The 21503-nt window shown below is 37.1% G+C and overlaps 1 protein-coding gene across 7 annotated transcripts in view; it reads left to right on the top strand.

Annotated features, from left to right (window-relative positions):
- The window catches only part of MLLT10 (MLLT10 histone lysine methyltransferase DOT1L cofactor), a 290083-nt gene that overhangs the window by 118051 nt on the left and 150529 nt on the right, over positions 1 to 21503 (top strand). For 6 of the 7 annotated variants that reach the window (XM_036281730.1, XM_036281774.1, XM_036281739.1 and 3 more), the window contains 4 exons: positions 9865 to 9968; positions 12310 to 12403; positions 14337 to 14432; positions 20240 to 20398. In XM_036281730.1, the coding sequence (XP_036137623.1) occupies positions 9865 to 9968; positions 12310 to 12403; positions 14337 to 14432; positions 20240 to 20398 (453 nt within the window). The remainder of the gene's footprint in view (positions 1 to 9864; positions 9969 to 12309; positions 12404 to 14336; positions 14433 to 20239; positions 20399 to 21503) is intronic. The other variant, XM_036281756.1, reaches the window with a different exon arrangement.

The raw sequence follows: 21503 nt of genomic DNA, 5'->3' as shown, positions 1-21503 counted from the left end.
AGGAATAGAGGGATCATATCTCAACATAATAAAGGCCATATATGAAAGACCTACAGCCAACATCATACTCAATGGACAGAAACTAAAAACATTTCCATTAAGAACAGGAACAAGACAGGGATGTCCACTTTCGCCACTCTTATTTAACATTGTACTGGAAGTCTTAGCCACAGCAATCAGACATGAAGAAAAAATAAAAGGGATCCAAATTGGAAAGGAGGAAGTGAAACTGTCATTATTTGCAGATGACATGATATTGTACATAGAAAACCCTAAAGACTCCATCAAAAATCTATTAGACTTAATAAATGAATTTGGCAAAGTAGCAGGATACAAAATTAACGTCAAGAAATCGACGGCATTCTTGTACATCAATGATGAACTCACAGAAAGAGAAACTGAAAAAGCAATCCCATTTACCATCGCTCCAAAAAAATTACGATACCTAGGAATAAACTTAACCAAAGAAGTAAAAGACCTATTTGCAGAAAACTACAGGTCATTGAAAAAAGAAATAGAGGAAGATATAAAAAAATGGAAGCACATACCCTGTTCATGGATTGGAAGAATTAACATAATTAAAATGTCCATACTACCCAAAGCAATCTATAGATTCAATGCAATCCCCATCAAAATACCAACGACATATTTCATAGAACTAGAACAAATACTTCAAAAGTTCATATGGAACCAAAAAAGACCCCGAATAGCCACAGCAATCTTGAAAAAGAAGAACAAAGTTGGAGGGATCACAATACCAGATATCAGGTTATACTACAAAGCGACTGTAACCAAAACAGCCTGGTACTGGCACAAGAACAGGCATATAGACCAGTGGAACAGAACTGAAAACCCAGAAATGGACCCAAGGCAATACGCTCAATTAATATTTGACAAAGGTGGCAAGAGCATACAGTGGAGTAAAGACAGCCTCTTTAATAAATGGTGTTGGGAAAATTGGACAGCTACATGCAAAAAAATGAAACTAGACCATCAACTTACACCATACACAAAAATAAACTCAAAATGGATAAAAGACTTAAATGTGACCCGCGAATCCATAAAAATTCTAGAAGAAAATGTAGGCAACAAAATTTCGGACATCATACGGAGCAGAATTTTCACTGATACATCACCTAAGGCAAGAGAAATAAAGGAGAAAATGAACACATGGGACTACATCAAACTCAAAAGCTTCTGCACAGCAAAAGAAACAATCATCAAAATGGAAAGGCAACCCACTGTATGGGAGAACATCTTTGCCAGTGATGTATCAGATAAGGGGTTAATTTCCAATATATACAGAGTGCTCATACAACTCCACAAAAGGAAGACAAAGAACCCAATTAAAAAATGGGCAGAGGAGCTGAATAGACACCTCTCCAAACAGGACATACAAATGGCCAAGAGACATATGAAGAAATGCTCAACATCACTAATCATCAGAGAGATGCAAATTAAAACAACAATGAGGTATCACCTCACACCTGTCAGAATGGCCGCCATCAACAAATCATCAAACAACAAGTGTTGGCGAGGGTGTGGAGAAAAGGGGACTCTAATACACTGCTGGTGGGAATGCAGACTGGTGCAGTCGCTATGGAAAACAATATGGTGCTACCTCAAAAAATTAAAAATTGAACTTCCATTTGACCCAGTGATCCCACTGCTGGGAATATACCCTAAGAAGCCTGAAACACCAATCAGGAAGACTATATGTACCCCCATGTTTGTAGCAGCACTATTTACAATCGCTAAGATCTGGGAACAGCCCAAGTGTTCACCAGTAGACGAATGGATAAGAAAGCTGTGGTACATATACACAATGGAATACTATGCAGCGGTAAGAAAGAAAGATCTCTTATCCTTTGAGACGACATGGAGGGACCTGGAAAGTATTATCCTAAGTGAAAGAAACCAAGCAGAAAAAGACAAATACCACATGATCTCACTTATATACGGAATATAATGAACATAACAGTCTGAGGAATACAGTAGACCCAGACACATGGAAGTAGGGCACAGACTGACATCCCTCAGAAGAGGGGATGGGGGGTGGGGGGTGGGAAGAGATAATCCACAGAACTTATATGCATGTATGCATGACCAATGGACATGGACAACTAAGCCGGGGACAGGGTGGAGGGGGGGTGGGGTGGGGGGTGCCAATGGGGTAAAAAGGTAAAATATCTGTAACAAAAAAATAAATAAATAAATAAAAAATTAAAAAAAAAAAATAAATAAAAGATTAGGTTCAAAGTATGACTTTTTTTCCTTAAAAAGTGAAAACTTTCAGGCTATGAATTTGCCTCTGAGTTTTGCTTTATTCACATACTTGACATTTTATATAGATGTGAGTTTGTTGTTTGGGAGTATTTTCACAATTCTTAGGTAGTTTACATTTTTCTTTTTGATTTAATAGCTATTTAATGAGAATTTTAAAATTATCAAATCACTTTTTTTTCTATCTTGATTCATGTGTCTTGGGACTCTGTTGTTAGATGCATTATATAGGCTCATATAATGATATCCATTCCAGCTGTCTTCTGCTTTCTTTTTGCATGTAAATTTTTTTTCCATCCTTTTACTTTGAACTTATTTGTAACTTCAAATCTAAAGTATGCTTTCTGTGGACAGCATATGGAACTTGTTTTGCAAATTCATTCTATCAGTCTCTGTGTTTTGATTGGAACACATTTACATTTAATGAAATTATTGACATAGTTGGATTTATGGCTGCCATTTTACTTTTTTTTTGGTCTTGTGACTTTTGTTTTTCTTTTATACTACCTTCTTTAATCTTAAATGGATATTTTCTAGTGTACCATTTTTATTCCTTTCATGATTTTTTTGTTGTTGTTCAGATAGAGCGGGAGGGAGAGAGAGGAAGAGAGAGAGAGAAACATCGATGTGAAGGGACACATCGAGTGGCTGCCACCCACACGACCAACCAGGGCCGGGGACAAACTGCAACCGACGTACGTGCCCTTAGCGGGAACCGAAAACGGGTCTCTCTGTACCGCAGGCCGACGCTCCAACCGCTGAGCCAAACCGGCCAGGGCTCTTTCATGATTTTTAAATTACATTTTCTTGAGTAATTTTCTTCGTGGTTCCTCTAGGGCTTACAATACTTATCTTAGGAGAATATACTTAACTCCAGTAAGATATAGAAAATTTATTCCTCTATAGCCATTCCTTTTCCCCTTTTGTTCTATTGTTATTTAGATAGTATATCTGTATATACTACAAGTCCAACAGTACATTGTTAAAATTATTGATTTATGTCATGTCTTTTAAAGGAGATTTATTTTTAGAGTGCATGCATGTGTGTGTATATATATATTCCTATTTAGCATTTTAGTTTTATTTCCACCCTCTTTAATTGTGTTGTCATTGTCAGATATATTACATTTTTATATGTTATAGCCCCAACAATACAATTTATGGACATTGTTTTATGAAATTGCTTTTAAAAAATTAATTCTCACCTGAGAATATTTTTTCCATTGATTTTTAGAGAGAGTGGAAGGGGAGGTAGAGAGAGAGAGAGAGAGAGAGAAACATCAATGTGAAAGGGGCATGTTGATTGGTTGCTTCCCACACATACCCTGACCAGGGCTAGGGATTGAACTTGCAACCCAGGTCTGTGCCCTTGACCAGAAATCAAACCCACGACCCTTGGGTGCGTGGGCTGGCACTCTAACCACTGAGCCACACTGGCCAGGGCTTATGCAGTCGCTATTTATTTATTTATTTATTTGGATTAATTCTCACTGAAGTATATTTTTCCATTGATTTCTTTCTTTTTTTTTTTTAAAGATAGAGTGGGGGTCGGGTGGGGGAAGACAAAGAAAGAAACATCAATATGAGAGAGATACCAATTGGTTGCCTCCTGAACTGACCCTGACCTGGGCTGGGAATCAAACCTGCAACCGAGGTATGTACCCTTGACTAGGAATCAAACCCCTGACTCTCTGCTCTCTGGTTCTTAGGCAACATTGTAACTGCTGAACAAACTGGCCAGGGTTGCAGTTGTTTTTTTTTTTTTTAAATAAAGAGAATAAGAAAGAAATATCTAATTAAACCATCTTTTATCAAGTCTTTTATTACTTCCTACATATTTACCTATTTCAGAGTTCTCCGTGTGTTCTACTTTTAGAATTGAGTTCAATAGGGTGACTTTATTTAACAAAACCATACAGGTTTCAAGTGTACAACTCAGTAAAACATCATTTGCCTATTGTGCTCCTATCTCCCAAAGTCTCTTTCGGTCCCCGTTTATCCTCCTTTTGCCCTCTTCCATCTCTCCGATCCTCTTTCCTTCTGGCATCACTGTATTATTGTCTATGTCTGTATTATTTATTTGTTTGTTTGTTTGTTTTTGCTTAATTCCTTCACCTTTTGTTCCCCTAGTCCCCAACCCCTTCCTCTCTGATAGCTGTCCATATGTTCTATGTATTTATACTCTGTTTCTATTTTAATTGGTAAATTGTTTTGTTCGTTAGATTCCATATATAAGTGAGATCATATGCTATTTGACTGGCTTATTTAACTTAGCATAATATTTCTTCATTTGTGTGTTCTTTTTAATTGGTCTATTTTCTTTTTTTTTTTTTATCCTCACCCAAGGACATTTTTCCATTTTTTGTACAGACAGAGTGGGAGGGAGAGAGAGGAAGAGAGAGAGAGGGAAGCATCGATGTGAAAGGGACACACCGAGTGGCTGCCACCCCCACGACCAACCAGGGCCGGGAACAAACTGCCACCAAGGTACATGCCCTTAGCGGGAACCGAACCCGGGTCTCTCCGGACCGCAGGCGGATGCTCCAACCGCTGAGCCAAACCGGCCAGGGCTATTTTCTTTTTTTAAATTTCATCTTTTCTAGGTTATAATTGACTGAAGCTCTTTGGTTTTTTTATGTGTGTGATTTCAGTTACTGTTTAGTGTCACTTGGTTTTAGCCTCAAGAATTTTCTTTAATATTTCTTCTTAGGTTTGGAGAACAAAGTATCTTAGTTTATGTATTTCTGAGAATGTCTTTATTTCATCTTTATTTTTGCAATATAGCTTTGTTGCATATAGGATATATATGATAGTTTTGTTCTTTCAGCATTTGGTTGATAGTTTTGTTCTTTCAGCATTTTGAATATGTTTTTCCATTGCCTTTTGTCCTCCATTATTTCTGATGAGACCCCAGGTGTTCATTTTGTTGTGGTTTCCTTTTTTTGTGATGAGTCATTTTCAAAGAGAAAATCTTGAAAACAAGTTTTTGGCCTCTATCATTTTGAGTGTGGGTTTCTGTGTGTTTATCCTGTTTGGAATTTGCTAAGCTTTTGGATTATTGTTTTTCATAAATTTTGGGAAGTTTTTAGTCATTATTTCTTCTAACCCTTTTTTTTTTCAGTCCTTGTTTTATCATCATACATATATTGGTGCACTTAATGGTGTCCCACATTTCTCTGAAATGGTTTCTTAGGTAGTATACTTGTAAAAATCTGTTCTTTAGATTGTATAATCTCTATTGATCCTATTTGGAAGTTTGCCTTTTTATTCCTACTGCCAATTCAAATCTGTTGAGCCACTCTAGTGACGTATAAACTCCAGAATTTCCATTTGGTTGAAGTCTTCTAAGATCTGTCCACCCTACACCCAAAAGCAGTTTCAAATGCCTGGTTTTTGTGTGTGTGTGTGCATGAATTATACTTTCCTATTTCTTTGTATATCTTATACTTTTTTCTTGAAAACTGAACATTTTAAATAATACAGAGTGGGACAAAAAGTAGGTTTACAGCCCTGGCAGTGTAGGTAAGTGGTTAGAGCGCCAGCCCATGCACTGAAGGGCTGCAGGTTTGATTCCCAGGCAAAAGCACTTACTTGCCTTGGAAGTTTGATCTCTGGCCCTGGGTGGGGCGGGTGCAGGAGGCAACCAGTCGTTGTGTCTCTCTCTCTCACATTGATCTTTCTTTCTCTTCCCCACTCCCTTCCACTCTCTAAAAATCAGTGGTGAAAAAGAAAAAAAAATAGTAACTTTATTGTTCATAGGGAGAATAAGACAATAATTAAGAAATAATAATACCAGAGCCCTGGCCAGTGTAGCTCAGTGGTTGGAGCATCGGTCCATGTACTGAAAAGGTTGAAGGTTTGATTCCCGGTCAAGGGCACATGCCTGGGTTGTGGATTTGTTCTCTGGCCTCATGTCTGGGTGCATGCTGGAGGCAGCCAATCAGGTAACCAATCGATTAGTGTGTCTCTCTCCCACATCTATGTTTCTCTCTTTCTCTCCTCTTCCCTCCCTCCCTTCAACTCTCTCTAAAAAAGCAATGGATAAAATATCCTTGGATGAGGATTAACAACAACAAAAGTAATAATATAATACAAGAATTAACTGTTTCTTGTACTCACAACTGTAAACCTACTTTTCTCCCACCCTGTATATTATAGCCAGTTGAGAAAATAATTCTTTCTTCCCCGTGAGTCCTATTGTTGTTTGTTCAATTATTTGTTTTAACAACTTGGTTAGACTAATTTTCTGATGTCTGTTTTCCCAGCAGTGTATAGGCTCAGATGGCCTTGCTCAAATGTCTGTCTGTTTTTAAAAATTGATTTTAGAGAAAGGGTGCGAGAGAGAAACATTGATGTGAGAGAAACATCTATCAGTTGCCTCCCATGTATGCCTCTAGTGGGGATCGAACCTATAACCTAGGTATGTGCCCTGACCAGGAATCAAAACTGCCACCCTTGCCCAGCCGGTGTGGCTCAGTTGGTTGAGTGTCGATCCATGCACCAGGAGGTCGCTGGTTCGATTCCCGGTCAGGGCATATGCCCAGGTTGTGGGCCTGATCCCCAGTGTGGGGCATGCAGGAGGGGCCAGTCAGTGTTCTCATAGATGTTTCTCTCTCTCTCTCTCTTTTCCTCTCTCCAAAATCAATAAAGAAAACAAACAAAAACTGCCACCCTTTGGTGTATGGGACAACACTCTAACCAACTGAACCACCAGCAAGGGCTTTTTAAAATTTTATTAAGCCTTCTTATGTTGCTTTTGGATCTACATAAACCACTTATTTGTCAAAAATTGTGCTTAAACCCCCTTAGCTAGTTAGATTTTAATCCTTTGCAATTTTGTGTGTGTGTGTGACTTAGATTTATTTTCCGAGAAGATCATCCAAGGTTCTCTCTTTAGTCCTTTCTGAGAGCATGCAGCCTTGAGCATACACACAGTCTTTTAGACCATCAGGTATGAATGCGATTTTATTTTTAAGTCTGGATTCTTAGGAGCTGCCCTAGAGTAATTTATTGTTCAGCCAGTTTTTGATCATAGGTTGTACTAAAGCCCCCCTAAAGCCCCTTGAGCCTTATTGATTGATGGCTTTGTGTGTGGCTTTAGGGAATGTTTTTAAGTTTGCCCCAAATCCCACTTTGATTTCTCCTGATTGGATGCAACCTACTTCATGTACATAGCCTTTTGGACTCCCAGAGAGGAGTGTGATCCTACAAGGGCCCTTATTTGCTGTCTTTCTCTGGTTCTCTCTTTTGGCTGTTTTGCTGTTTTCCTTGTTTCTACTAATATGTTGGAACTGCCAGTTCTGTCTTAATTGTTCACCATGGAAGTGTTTTTGACAGTGCCCTTAGGCATGAACTTCTCCAAGCCCGGTTCCAAATAACGTCAGTCCTCTCAGAGCTGTTGAGCTGCTTGTTCTTTTTTTTATCCTCACCCAAGGACATTTTTCCATTTTTTGTTCAGATAGAGTGGGAGGGGGAGAGAGGAAGAGAAAGAGAAACATCAATGTGAAAGAGACATATTGTGTGGCTGCCTTCCACATGACCCAACCAGGGCCGGGGACAACCTGCAACTGAGGTACGTGCCCTTTACGGAAACCGAACCCGGGTCTCTCTGGACCACAGGTCGAGGTTCTAACTGCTGAGCCAAACCGGCCAGGGTGAGCTGTTTGTTCTTAAGGCCCACAGGGCAGAACCTCTGCACTACTGCTCTGGAGCTGTAATGGGGACAACTCCCTCCCTGCTTCTCCAGAAGAGTCAACCTGTCCTATGACAGGGTGCTAGGAGGAAAGGGGATAGAGTAATTGCTGAATACCTGTTCCTCCTAGCTTGTCCATTGTATAGCAAGCTGGGAAAGGGGTGATAGGACTTCAGGATATCTGACCTCTTGTTAAGTGGGAGTTTATGAGTGGGACCTACTAGGGGAGAGTCACTGGAGAGCTGGCCCTCCTAGGGTAAAATTATAGCCTTAGATTAGGAGCTGGGATGAGAGGAAGTTCTTATCTTCTTGATCACACTCAACAGAAGGGAACTTTCATCACAGGGATCTAGCACTGTGTGTGGAGGTAGGGTGGTGGTATGGGAACAGATCATGGCTCAAATGTCACAGACACTGTTCTTATGGAAATTTAGTAGATTTTCTTGAATAAAATCTCTATTTGTTGCATGTCTTTAGGAAAAATTTTAGACATCAGACTTGTTTTTCACCTGTGAAATGATTAGTTCACTGGAACTCTTCAGTCTGCCATTCCAGTAGTCTGGATGATCTACCTCCTCTTCTTTTTAATAAAGACCAATTATAATTTTCAATTTCATTGAATAGTCAAATGATGGTGTTTTTTTTTCACTGTCAGCTCTTTGGAAGTTACTGAGGTGATTCTTTGAGGCCTGTTTATGTATTTTCCCAGAATTTCACTATATAAAATGTTACTTTTTTACTTAGCACTGTCCTTTTTTTATCTTCTTGATCATTTGTGGGCTAAAAAAAAATGTATGTTACATTCTTCCATTGTGATTATTTGATTTTTTTTCTTGTAATTTGAACAGTTAGAGAAATTCTTATTCAGTATGTCTTGGTTGGTTTTGTTCTAACTTGGGACTTTGTATAGGTATTAAATAATTTTTGTAATTCAATTCAGTCCAAATCCTTATTTTTCAACAGAGGATTTGATATTCATTTGCCTGACTAAATATTAGGCTATTTTGGTAAATATTATTGAATGATGTTATTTGGTATCACAATGCATAGTAGGGGAAATCTCTCTAGCTCTAAAAATTCATGTGATCATATTGAAGATGGCTAGGTGTTATACCTTATTGCTGTTCAGAAATTGGTCTCATTTTAGAAGAGTGTCACCTGAGAATATGTAGTTAGACATTAATTTTTGTATACTCAACTTCTAGTCAGCTGGTAATTTTATTCATTATAAAGATACTCGTAGATTGCCATTTATCTAATCCAATCTTTCATGAAAAGTGGTACTGTCTATCAGCTATTTTCTTTTGGGAAAAGGAAACAGGTAGATGTCAGTCCAAGTTGCTGGGAGTGTTCATTGGCTGATATCTCTTGGGGGTATCTCTGACCTTCTTAGCTAAAGATTCTTAAGGACAGATGCAATGGTCCAAGCCTTGCTTACTCACATAGGACTTTCTTTCATATCTTATCAAACTCCCTTAGATATGCTTAATTCCAGAAGAAAGAAAGGATAGAACCTCTTTTTACAACCTTGTAACGGGAATCAGTTGAATATTGGTGAGGCGGTTTTAAGACCAAGGTGTAGTAGGCTATGTTTTGGTCTCTGATTTCAGTACCTGTGAAGATTCGTTTCTTGCATGGTTTTTGAGTCTAAGGAAGACAGTGTCTTTGTGAAATCCTAGGTCTATTTATATATTCTTGTTTATGTTTTCATATTTGTATTGTTTGTAAAAATTAGGTTACTGTCAGAAAAAATGAATTTATGTTTTGAAGTAAAGTAGGTTAGATAGTAAACTGTGATCTTGACTTCTGAAGATAAGTGTAAAATTCAGATTCCTGTAAAGCACTTGTGAGGTTCTGTTTCATTTTTGTTTTCGTTTCTCTATCCTAAGACTTGCTACATTTGTGATGAACAAGGAAGAGAAAGCAAAGCAGCCACTGGTGCTTGCATGACATGTAATAAACACGGATGTAGACAGGCTTTCCATGTGACATGGTAAGTATGTTTCTATCATTGTACAGAAATGGGGAATACCTTGTAAATGAAAGATTTAGTTAGGTACACAAATATTATTTACAGTACATTTTATTGGGAATTTAAAGTAATTCTAATAATTGAATGTGAATTTCACCAGAGAGAATTTTCAGTAGGTACATCCTGGTTCTAATGTCTTTATTCAATTTCATTTTGTTTAAAATATTAGTGTTGGTTACCTACTCTTTGATTTGTTACTAGGATTAAAAAAACTGATATGGGTAAACTTAGTGCAGTGCTAGAAAGGATTTAATGAATGATAGTAGTATTTCTTTGCTATCTGTGTTTTAAGGTGGGAAAAAAGCAATTACCACTTAGTATTTTTTTTTATTTATTGAGTTTTACAGGGAGAGGAAGAGAGTGGGGGAGGGGAGTGAAACATTGATAAGATAGATCATCGATTGGCCGCCTCCTGCTTGCCCCACACTTGGGATCAGGCCCACAACCTGGGCCTGGGCCCTGACCGGGAATTGAACTGGTGACCTCTTGGTGCATGGGTCAACCACTGAGCCACACCAGCCAGGCTATCACCAGTTAGTATTATAGTGGCTACTTCTTTAAAAAGTCACTTAGATGGTTTTTCAGCCTAAAATTTCAAGAGCAAAAATTATACTAAAAAATTCAACATATATTAATTAGACAGTACTTCAAAATAAAAGTCTATAAATAATCTATTTACTTACCAATTTTAAGAATCAGTTTATATTTAATAGTATAGGCACATACTTTATTTCCTGAACTCTTACTGTGTGGATTTATGAAATCTATTTTAGATTACCATTGGGAAATGGAAAGTATTTTTGGTTTTTATAAATTTTCTTAATACTGAACTTAATTTTCCAGTGATGAAAGTTCATTTTTTGGGTGTGATTTATACTACTACTGTAATTTTTGAATGTTAAAAGTGGGGGGTTAAATTGAGAAGATGATGATTATAAACTTTAGCACTTTGCATTTTACAAATATATAAATAGGTTTTCAATTCCATTTCTTCCATTGTATTTGATGAAAAACACAACTTATGTTTTTCTTTTTTTTTATCCTCACCCGAGGACATTTTTCCATTTACCTTCAGATAGAGTGGGAGGGAGAGAGGGAGGGAGAGAGAGAGAGAGAGAGAGACATCGATGTGAGAGAGACACATTGACTGGCTGCCACTTACACGACCCCATCTGGGCCTGGGACAAACAGTAACCGAGGTATGCACCCTTAGCGGGAACTGAACCCGGGCCTCTCTGGTCTGAGGGCCGATGCTCTAACTACTGAGAAAAACCGGCCAGGGCACAACTTATGTTTTTCTTGTCTACTGTACTGTGCTATGACTTGAAGCATTTTCCTTCTAACAGTATGGAATCTGCATCCATGGCCAAATACCATCACATGTCATTTCAACTTCTGAAAGGCCTGGCCTCTCCATTTATACCTCTGGTACAGATTGAAAAAGTAAATTGAAGTGTTAATTATTTGAGAAGTGGGGGTGTCTTAAAGAATTCATTGTCTGTTTTGTGATGTAAAACATGCATAAATCTTTATTGTTGTTAGAGTTGGGTAAAACGTTTATATTATACCATAGATATAACTTTTAAAAATATCAACTACAGCCCTGGCTGGTTTAGCTCAACAATTTCAGCATCGGCCTGAAGATTGAAGGGTCTCAGGTTCGATTCCAGTCAATGGCACATACCTGGGTTTGCAGGTTTCATCCGCAACCTCAGTCAGGGTTGTGAGGGAGGCAGCCGATTGATGTGTCCCTCTCACATCAATGTTTCTCTCTCGTTCTTGCTCTTCTGCCTTCCTTCCCTTCCAGTCTGTAAAAAAAATCAATGGAGCCCTGGCCGGTTTGGCTCAGCGGTTAGAGCGTCGGCCTGCGGTCCGGAGAGACCCGGGTTCGGTTCCCGCTAAGGGCATGTACCTTGGTTGCAGTTTGTCCCCAGCCCTGGTTGGGTCATGTGGGTGGCAGCCACTCGATGTGTAGCTTTCACGTCGATGTTTCTCTCTCTCTCTCTCTCCCTCTCACTCTATCTGAGCAAAATATTGAAAAATGTCCTCAGGTGAGGATTAAAAAAAAAAAAAAAATCAATGGAAAAATATCCTTGGGTGAATTTTAACCAAAAAAAAAAATATAACTACAATAGGTTGGGGTGAAAGTGTACTTGGTCACAGCCAGAATAAAACTTTTTATCTTCCCTTTTACTTTTAGAAGATCTAAGGTTTTCTTACAAATCTTACATGCTTAGAAGTGAACTTTTATATATATGTATTGGTTTGAAATGTTATTGATACAGTTGGCTTTAATTTTCAGTGCTCAGTTTGCTGGACTACTTTGTGAAGAAGAAGGGAATGGTGCAGATAATGTCCAATACTGTGGCTACTGTAAATACCATTTTAGTAAGCTGGTAAGAATTTAATATTAAAATACTAAGTGATTAGTATTGACAATAGAGTTGACTTCTTAAAAAAAAGGCATAATAGCTATTCGTTTTTCTTTGATTTTTGCTTGAGATTAGGTTTGCTTAGCATGTTATTCACTGGGGATGAAAAGATCTAGTAATTGTAAAAGATTTTACTTTTCTTCAGTTCATTTATAAAGGTGACTATTCTAAAATTCTAATTTAAAATATATATTAATAGTGATAAATGTTGGTATACATTTAGTAGAAAAAGCAAATGTTTAAAGAACTCTAACTCAATACTATTTTTAGTTAATATGATTTTTAACATTTATTTATATACAGTTTGTGATTGCTTCTCTAGCACTTGTTTCTCATCTTTTTGCCTTATTACTATTGCTATTTATTTTTATATATACATTTATTTACTAGGAGATAGTAAAACTAAAATAAGGCTGTTTTGTAATTTCTTAGTTAAAGAACTTGAGAAAATGTATTTAAATACAACTTGGGGGATATTTTAGATTTGGTCAGTTACACAACAGCATGGATGACTAGGTTAGTAATATTTGATCAACTGTTAAGTATTTTGTGTTTATGTCCTTTGAGGGATTGACCTTTTTTTAATGTCCCAAGTGTCAATTTCTCAGTTGTCATTGATAACAGTCAGATATGTATACTGAAGTTAAAGGCTTCTTTGTTTTCCTTTAATATCTTTTTAAAAAGTTAACATCTTTTATTATTACCTTTCCCTTGTGGATGAAGCCCTCCCTCCCTCCTTCCCCTTCTTCCTTATAAATAATATCATTAGGGACCATGAACAGCTCATAACTCTAATATTCTGATTCATGCATATGAAATACTTAAAAGTGTGTGTGTGTGTGTGTGTGTGTTTGTGTGTGTGTGTGTGTATGTATTTTTGGATATTGAAGACTGATGTATTTTAATGGCTGACAAAGAATATTGAAGTGTGTAAGAAATTTTGAGATAATAAAATAGGAAATTTTGCTTCGTGAATGTTAAAAGCATGTTGGAATTTTCATTTTCTAAATGAGATGATATAGATAAAACAAATAATGAAAATGGATTTTGAATTTTATATAAATAAAAGTTTCTTAGATTGCTAGTTATTTATATGCTGTTCATTTGTTAGTAGGGGAATAAAAAGTCTTCATAATTTAATAAGATTGCATATGCTCTATATTTGCGTGGAATTTGAGCACCTTTTATAGTCATTTTAATATAACTTAAATTAATTATTTATGGTACCACCAGGTTTTAAACACTTCAAATAACTCTGACCATAGTTTATTATGAAATTGTGTAAATACTTTAAACAGAAATGTGCAATACTTCTAGTAATGCTTTGAAAAATGCATGGGTCTGTTAATGGCATTTTCTTTAATTTTTTTCCTCAAGTGTAGAAACAAGTTCTTAGATACTATATGCCTTAATACTGTTTGAGCTTAAAAGGCTTTTTGCTTTTCCTAGTGGCATAAAGTAACTCTTCAAATATTTTCTTATCTTCTAGTCTTGGCATCTTTCTTCAATATGGCATTCTCTATTTTATTTGAAACATTTTTTTTAAAGCAGAAATTGAAAATTATTCAATTTTAAAGTTGATTTCTTTAATGAGGTGGTTTTGTGAAAAAGTGACAAATAAGCTACTGCTTGTTTGAAAATACAGTCTTCACACATTTTAATAAATTACAAAAATATGGCATTAATGTTAATTTAGAGTTAGATTTTTCTTTATAATGCAATAGATAATATATAGATGGTGTCTAAACTGGAGTATATAGTTTACAATAGTGAGACATTTTATTTTTAGTAGACATTTTGAAATACTTCACACTTGAATTGGTTTAAGGATAACAAAAAGATTATTTAAAAATTTTTATATACATATACATATATGTATATATATTTTCTTTTTTAGAAAAAGAGCAAACGGGGATCTAATAGGTCATATGATCAAAGTTTAAGTGATTCTTCCTCTCACTCTCAGGATAAGCATCATGAGAAAGAGAAAAAAGTAAGTGGATTTGTTGTTGCTAAATATGTAGCACATCGACTTAATAGATTTTTGCCTTTTTTAGATAAAATAATAAGTTCTTGATAGCTGATTGTAGACATTGAAATACTGAAATTTTTTTATTAAGTCAAAGAGTAGGTCTAAAATAATGCCATATTTGTGAATATGATTGTACCCATTCAACTGAAAATTTGAAATACAACTTGATTGAAAACATGAGAGGGATTTCTTGAATGTGTTACTGTGATCATCTTGTGAAATCTTTAGGTGACTTTAGCAATAATAGTTTGTTGCTACATATTATTGACCGATTATTTTACATGTAAGTAAAAATCTAATCAGCTTTTTTCTTTATAATAGAATAATTTGGAAGTTCTGTAAATTCTTGACTTTTTTCTCTTCCATTGGTACTAATGGTTTATTTTTTTAATGGCCAAATGTCATACCATTTGTTTGAAACTTTCGTTTTTTAATTAAAACATTAAAGGCTTGCCTACTAATCTGTCTTTTCTGACTTACCTATTTTCTGCTTACATTTTCACTTTTTTAAAGGCTTATGAGTAGTTTTTAGTAAACTAGTAGGTAGTATAGAATCATTCGTAGGGACATATTGCCAACTTGGGAAAATGATTACTATAAATTTTTTTAACCAAGTGAGGACACAAAGGACATCTTAAATTAGAAAAGAATATTGCTCTTAAACAGTTGGTATGAACTAGTTTGGAACCTATTTCTAAATCATGTAACATTTTCATGTTTGTAAACAATTTAGATTGGGAAGATTGAAAAGCTAATGTTATTTTATTATTTATTTTCTTAATTGATTTTTAGAGAGAGAGGAAGGGAGAGAGAGATAGAAACATCAATGAGAGAGAACATCGATTTGGCTGCCTCCTGCATGCCCCCCACTGGGGATCGGGCCCACAACCTGTGCTCTGACAGGGAATCGAGCCATCAACCTCTGGGTGCATGGGTTGATGCTTAACCACTGAGCCACAGTGGCTGGGCAAAAGCTAATGTTATTTTAAAACAAATTTGGTTTAAATATATGTTTGTGCTTTATTTTAAGGTAAACATTTTAAAAGCTTAAGTTTTTAATTTTTAGATTACTTTTTAAATTATGAGTTAAATAATAATTATTATATTCACCATTAAAGCACTGGTTATGTTTATAAATTATTTGTAGGTCTTAGGCAGCAAGTATACATATTCATTTTCATTTCTTTAATGAGGTGGTTTTGTGATGGTGACAGTAGTAGCGTTCTGTCTTGCTGTCTATTTGGATTGCTGGTGGAAAAATGTCCATTTGGTTTAATTAGCACTTTTAGTAAGAGGCACCATTAGATTTTATTTAAGCTTTTAAATCCACTAACAAAGGTTTTCTAGGTAGGGCTTATTATAAATTGTGAAGAGGAAGTCTTACCAATGATTTTCTTCTGTTCTGCCATTTCATGAGCATTATCTTGTTTAAAGAAGTGTTCGCTGTATGATTATATCTATCTTAATATATACAGTATCATGTTATTTTTAAAGGACAATTATTAAATGTATTACAGTGTTTAATAAATACCTGTGCTCATGACTTTATTTAGTATTTTTCTTGCTTTAGGAATTAATTAGATTTTTTATTGTATGAGATTTTTGCATTTGTTGAATACTAAAGTTAAAAACATTGTATTTAGTGAAACTTGTTTAGGTTTAAATATTAGCATTTCCATTAATGTGCAAATGCTATTTGAATTTTACTTTTATCATATATAAGTTTAGTACAATTTGGTTTGGTTGTCGACCTTAAAATCCATTTGTGCATTTTACTTTGTAATAACTAAGATTCTCTGGCAATCTATAAAATTTTTTTAAAAATATTTTTTCTTTATTAATTTGAGAGAGAGAGAAAGGGAGAGAGAGAGAGAGAGAGAGAGAAACATCGATGAGAGAGAACATTGATTGGCCATCTCCTGCATGTCCCCCACTGGAGATTGAGCCCACAACCTGGGCATGTGTCCTGACCGGGAATTGAACCAGCGACCTCATGGTGCCATGGGTCGACGCTCAACCACTGAGCCACACTGGCTGAACCCCTCCTTACCTCTTATAACATCGAATAGGGTTGCCTCAAAAATATGCTTATAATGTTAAAAATGTTGTATTGAAAGGTAGCACTTATATTCCATGCAGATTTATGATTTAAATTTTGGTGATATTCATAAGATATGTTAGAAAGACTCTCCTGAATTCTTTTATCTGTCTTCATTCTGGCACGTTTATTTATTTATTTATTTATTTATTTATTTATCCTCACCCGAGGATATGAGAGAGAAACATTGGTCAGTTGCCTCCTGTGTGTGCTCCGACTGGAAGTCGAACCCGCAACCTAGGTATGTACCCTGATCGGGAATCAAACCTGTCTATTTGGTGTATGGGACAACACTCCAACCAATGAGACTCAGCTGGACCTGGAACATATTTTAAAATATTTATTAAATGATAAAGGAATATTTAATACTAAATATTATGCTATCCAAATAACTTATTTTAAAATGAAATCAATAATTTATGTTAACCTTTTATATGACTGTAAGAAAATAATAAATATGTAGCCTTTGCTTTTCAGAGAATTTCTATGTGACCCAAGATATATTAATATTGGTTAGATAATAACTGAAATGTCAGCAACAACAGAAGAAAAGTTTATAGTGACATATGACATTGAATAAGGGACAATTTCTATAAAAATTGACATATATTTAAAGGAACCAAAGTACATGTTTGAAATGAATTAAAGCTGTGCACAGGGAGAGTTTTAATTCAAGAGTTAAAGTTTATTGTAAAATAGACTTTTCTTTTAAGCTTAGTATTTTTATGTTTAAGAGCACTGCCATAGAGTGAGATGTGGGCAAGGGTTAGGAAGTGGAGAGGCACATCATATATAGTAACGTGGTTTTATTGGGAGGCTTCCAGCTTCAGAAAGGATTTTTTCCCCCTAAAGTATAAATTGTAGGTCATTATTTAGAAATCAGTGGTCATTTTTTGCATTGTGGGAATCTTACACCAGTTACTTTGATCCTTAGACTCATCCTGTGCCCATTCATCAGTGCTAACTAATCCATAATGTATCAAAAATATGGTACTAATAATACTATATGGCCAACTCACCATTAATTACAATGTATTATGGAAATGCACTCAGTTCCAAGTAGGTATGCCAGAAACGCATCTGTCTTCTGTGGCAGAATAGTAAGAAGGTAGGAAAATTCCTGAGTAAGTAAAATGGGGAAATTGAGACAAGAAAATTAAATGAGGCCAAACAGTTTGGGCAGCTTGCAGCCATCTTTTGAATCATAAGACCTTGTCTTTCCCAAACAAAGACACGTGAGAGCAAATGGTTAATACCTCTTCCTAACCAGAGAGTACAAAGCTTAAATCACCTTGTCCTGGGAAAATAGAGAACACAGACCCAATTAATGCCATTTGTGCCAGCTAAACCCAAGGACAAATATCACTTGGGGGAATGTTAGGTAGGAAATATAACTACTAAGGCAGAAGGAGGGGAAGAGAGAAAGAAGGGAGAGTTTTCTCTCATCCACTAAACAAAGAAGTCAGCAGTGTTGGGATTTGCCAAGATAAAATTGCTGGATGTTCTATTTTTTTTTTTTATCACCTGAGGACATTTCTGCATTTATTCTCAGACAGAGCGGGAGGGAGAGAGGTGGGAAGAGAGAGAGAGAAACATCAACTTGCGAGAGACACTTCGAGTGGTTGCCACCCACATGACCCCAGCTGGGGCTGGGGACAAACTGCAACTGAGGTACATGCCCTTAGCGGAAACTGAACCCAGGACTCTCCAGTCTGCAGGCCCATGCTACAACTGCTGAGCCAAACCGGCCAGGGCCAGATGTTCTTATAAATTCTTGGAAAAGCAATAACAAAGTTAAAGGGGGACCTTGAAGTCTATAATTTTGTTCAGTATATCTGGCAGAGGAATCTTGAAACCTGTAGACAGAACAGTATAAAGCTTCTAACCCTCCACCAGGTGGAGGTGCTCAGACTATCTGGGTTGCCCACTTGTGCTATATGCCAAGTGTATTCTTAATAAATTTACTGGCCTTGCTTCCTTAATAAATTTGCTTGCTTTGCTTCAACACTGCTGCCACTCATCTGAAATCTTTCTTATGAAATTGACAAGAGCTGAGGAGGGGGAAGGCCCCCTTTACTCCCTCCATCTCAGGGGGCTGTCTGATAAAATCCCCCTACTGTAGCTAGAAGGATTTATTTTACCCCCATCCTCAACCCCACCCTCTTTACTTGCCCTTAGTTCCATTTTGTTATTAATAGCTGGCAACAGATTGAAGGAGCTTTTGCCAGTATAAACACTGTTAATGTATGGTGGGGGTTTGTGGGGGATAGGCTTCTTGGTTAGTGTTTTATGAAGCTCAGGGATTGGATTCCCTTTTGTTTAGGACTACTTATCTCTTGGAAGAGAAGTGAGCTACTGCTGTAGCCCTCAGAGAGATAAAATTCTCAATCACAGAGTTGTCATTACTTCTGTTTTTTTTTTTTTTTTTAAAGATATGTTTTTATTGATTTTTTAGGGAGAATGGAAGGGAGAGAGAGATGGATACATCCATGTGAGAGAGAAACATGGATTGGCTGCCTCCTGCACACCCCCTACTGGGGATTGAGCCTGAAACTTGGGCATGTGCCCTGACCGGGAATCACGTTGGGACCTCTCAGTTCATGGAGTGACAGTCCACTGAGCCACACCAGCGGGCATTTCTCTTATCTTTCTAAAAATTCAGCATTGAGAATTACCTGTCATCCCTTGCCTTTTTTTGTTCTTTTGGGTACTTCACTTTTGAAAATTATTTAACTCAAGTCAAAGCTGTAAGCCTGTCCATGTGCAGAGAGTTAAGAGAGGGCAGGGCTTTTCAGTAACAACAATTGAGAGAGAGAGAGAGAGAGAGAGAGAGAGAGAGAGAGAGAGAGAGAGAGGTGGGGCTGAAGAGTGACATGAGATGAGATTATTTAGTTCATGAGGACTTTTATAAGTAACGCTGGTTTTATCCTTCATCCTGGGGCATTGGGCAGCCGTCCAGAAGGGTTACTTTTTTTTTTTAACTTTTGATTTTGCACTAACTTTAGACTTTGAGAAAAGTTATAAAGAACTGTACATTATTTTTTTATACCATATACACATTTTGTCACGTTAGCCTTATCATATCCTTTCTACCCCACTTGCTATTTATCCCTCCTCCCCCGTTCCCATCTGTTTCTGGACCTTTAAGAGAGTAAATTACAAATATCATGATCTTGCCTGACTGATGTGGCTCAGTGGATTGAGCGTCGTTCCATGGACTGAGAGATCCACGTTTAATTCCTGGTTAGAGCACATGGTCGGGTTGCGGGCTCTATCCCCAGTAGGGGGCATGCAGGAGGCATCCCATCCATCTTTCTCTCTCACATCGATGTTTCTAGCTCTCTCAAAAAATCAATAATTAACAAAAATGTGTGATTAATAATTAAAAATTTTAAAATTTATAATACATGGAAATGTACATGATGAAAACAGCAGTGGCTTAAACATAACAAATTAGGTCAAGTTAAAAAATCGAGGCATCATTTAACTTCATAAATTCCTTCAATATGATGTCTCACAATTATATTTGAAGGAGAAAGAACAGGCAAGGGATGAACAGTTTGGCATGAACAAGAGTTTTGTCAAAGCTTTACAGATATGCATTATGACAGTGTTTTCCCTGGGATAAATTCATATACCTGTGATGGTGGCACAATTGAATCATTTTCAGGTATTTGGTAAAAATTGCCTCACTGCCTCTGAGAGACACCGTGACAGTCCACACAGAGCAAAAAGACAGCTACAGTCACTTACCAGTCAGACTCTACTGATAACTTCCTACCTAGGACTTGCTGATCACTTCAACTTGGTGGCTCAAATAGACACTTCTGTAAGTAGCAGGATGGCATTGTGATATATTAACCAGTGTTCTCTTTCAAAAATTTTCTGTTACCCAGTAAACCCCTTACATGGGTAAGTTGACCAGAAATTGTCCATCATCTAAAGGTGAGTTGTCATAGCAGAATAAGAGGATGATATTTCAGGCCCTAGGAAAAGCAAGTTTCAGAAGCAAAACACACAAACTAGAAGAATACAAAATGTGAGAGCCAGGGTTTGTCTACATTCCCAGCCTAGGTAGAGTGCTGGAGGAAGCAAAAGGCAAGACACTGAAGTAAAAGCAAGGGGGTCAGATTTTGCAGGGTACCCAAGGAGGAACTGTGTGCTCTGCCCATAAACTCCAGGCTGAGTGCCTAATAGACTGAGATATGCTTCCCATGTAGGACTGGATTTCAGAGACAATCTCTCTGTCCACTGTCTTTACAGTACTGCTGACTAATGATATTAGAAGATCTACTGCATTGACATGTTATACTTTCCTGAAGTGTGACAGATACAGACTAAAGAAATGCCTGTGAGGCCTGATGAGGCAAATAGGCCTGCAGACAGGTAGTGTTTTGGGGCCTCTAATGCAACGGAAGAGGAGCCAATATGGGCTCCTAAGATGGTCTTCCAAAAATGGGAGATGGGGATAAAAACTGGAAAGGTCCCTGAGTCCGGACTCTAAAGGAATTGATGGAATCAAGCACAGAAGAAGAGACCAAAGGGGAAAGTAGCCCTTTGAAACAGCCCTCCTCATTCACCCCTCTCAAAGCTCAAAGGACCAAAAAGGTCACAGGAGTCAGAAAATAGAGTGTGTAGTAGATCATGTTAAAGACCTTACCTTGGTCTCTGCATCAGGTGAAGCAACACTGGGGGCGGGGGGCGGGGGGGGTGTGCGCAGGAGGATACAGTTATGTATGTCTGCCAAACAGTGATGAGGTGGTGGTGGTGATTCTTTGATAACACACAAGTACTTTTAGAGACTGGGAGTTAAAAAAATATTTTTCCCCCCTTTATTGATTCCAGAGAGAGAGGGAGGGAGATAGAAACATTGGCGAGAGAGAACATTAATTGGCTGCCTCCTGCATGACTTCCACTGGGGATCGGGCCCACGA

The sequence above is a fragment of the Molossus molossus genome, unplaced genomic scaffold, assembly GCF_014108415.1.
Source record: "Molossus molossus isolate mMolMol1 unplaced genomic scaffold, mMolMol1.p scaffold_m16_p_1, whole genome shotgun sequence".
Classification (NCBI taxonomy): Eukaryota; Metazoa; Chordata; class Mammalia; order Chiroptera; family Molossidae; genus Molossus; species Molossus molossus.
This window is presented reverse-complemented; position numbering and strand designations above follow the sequence as displayed.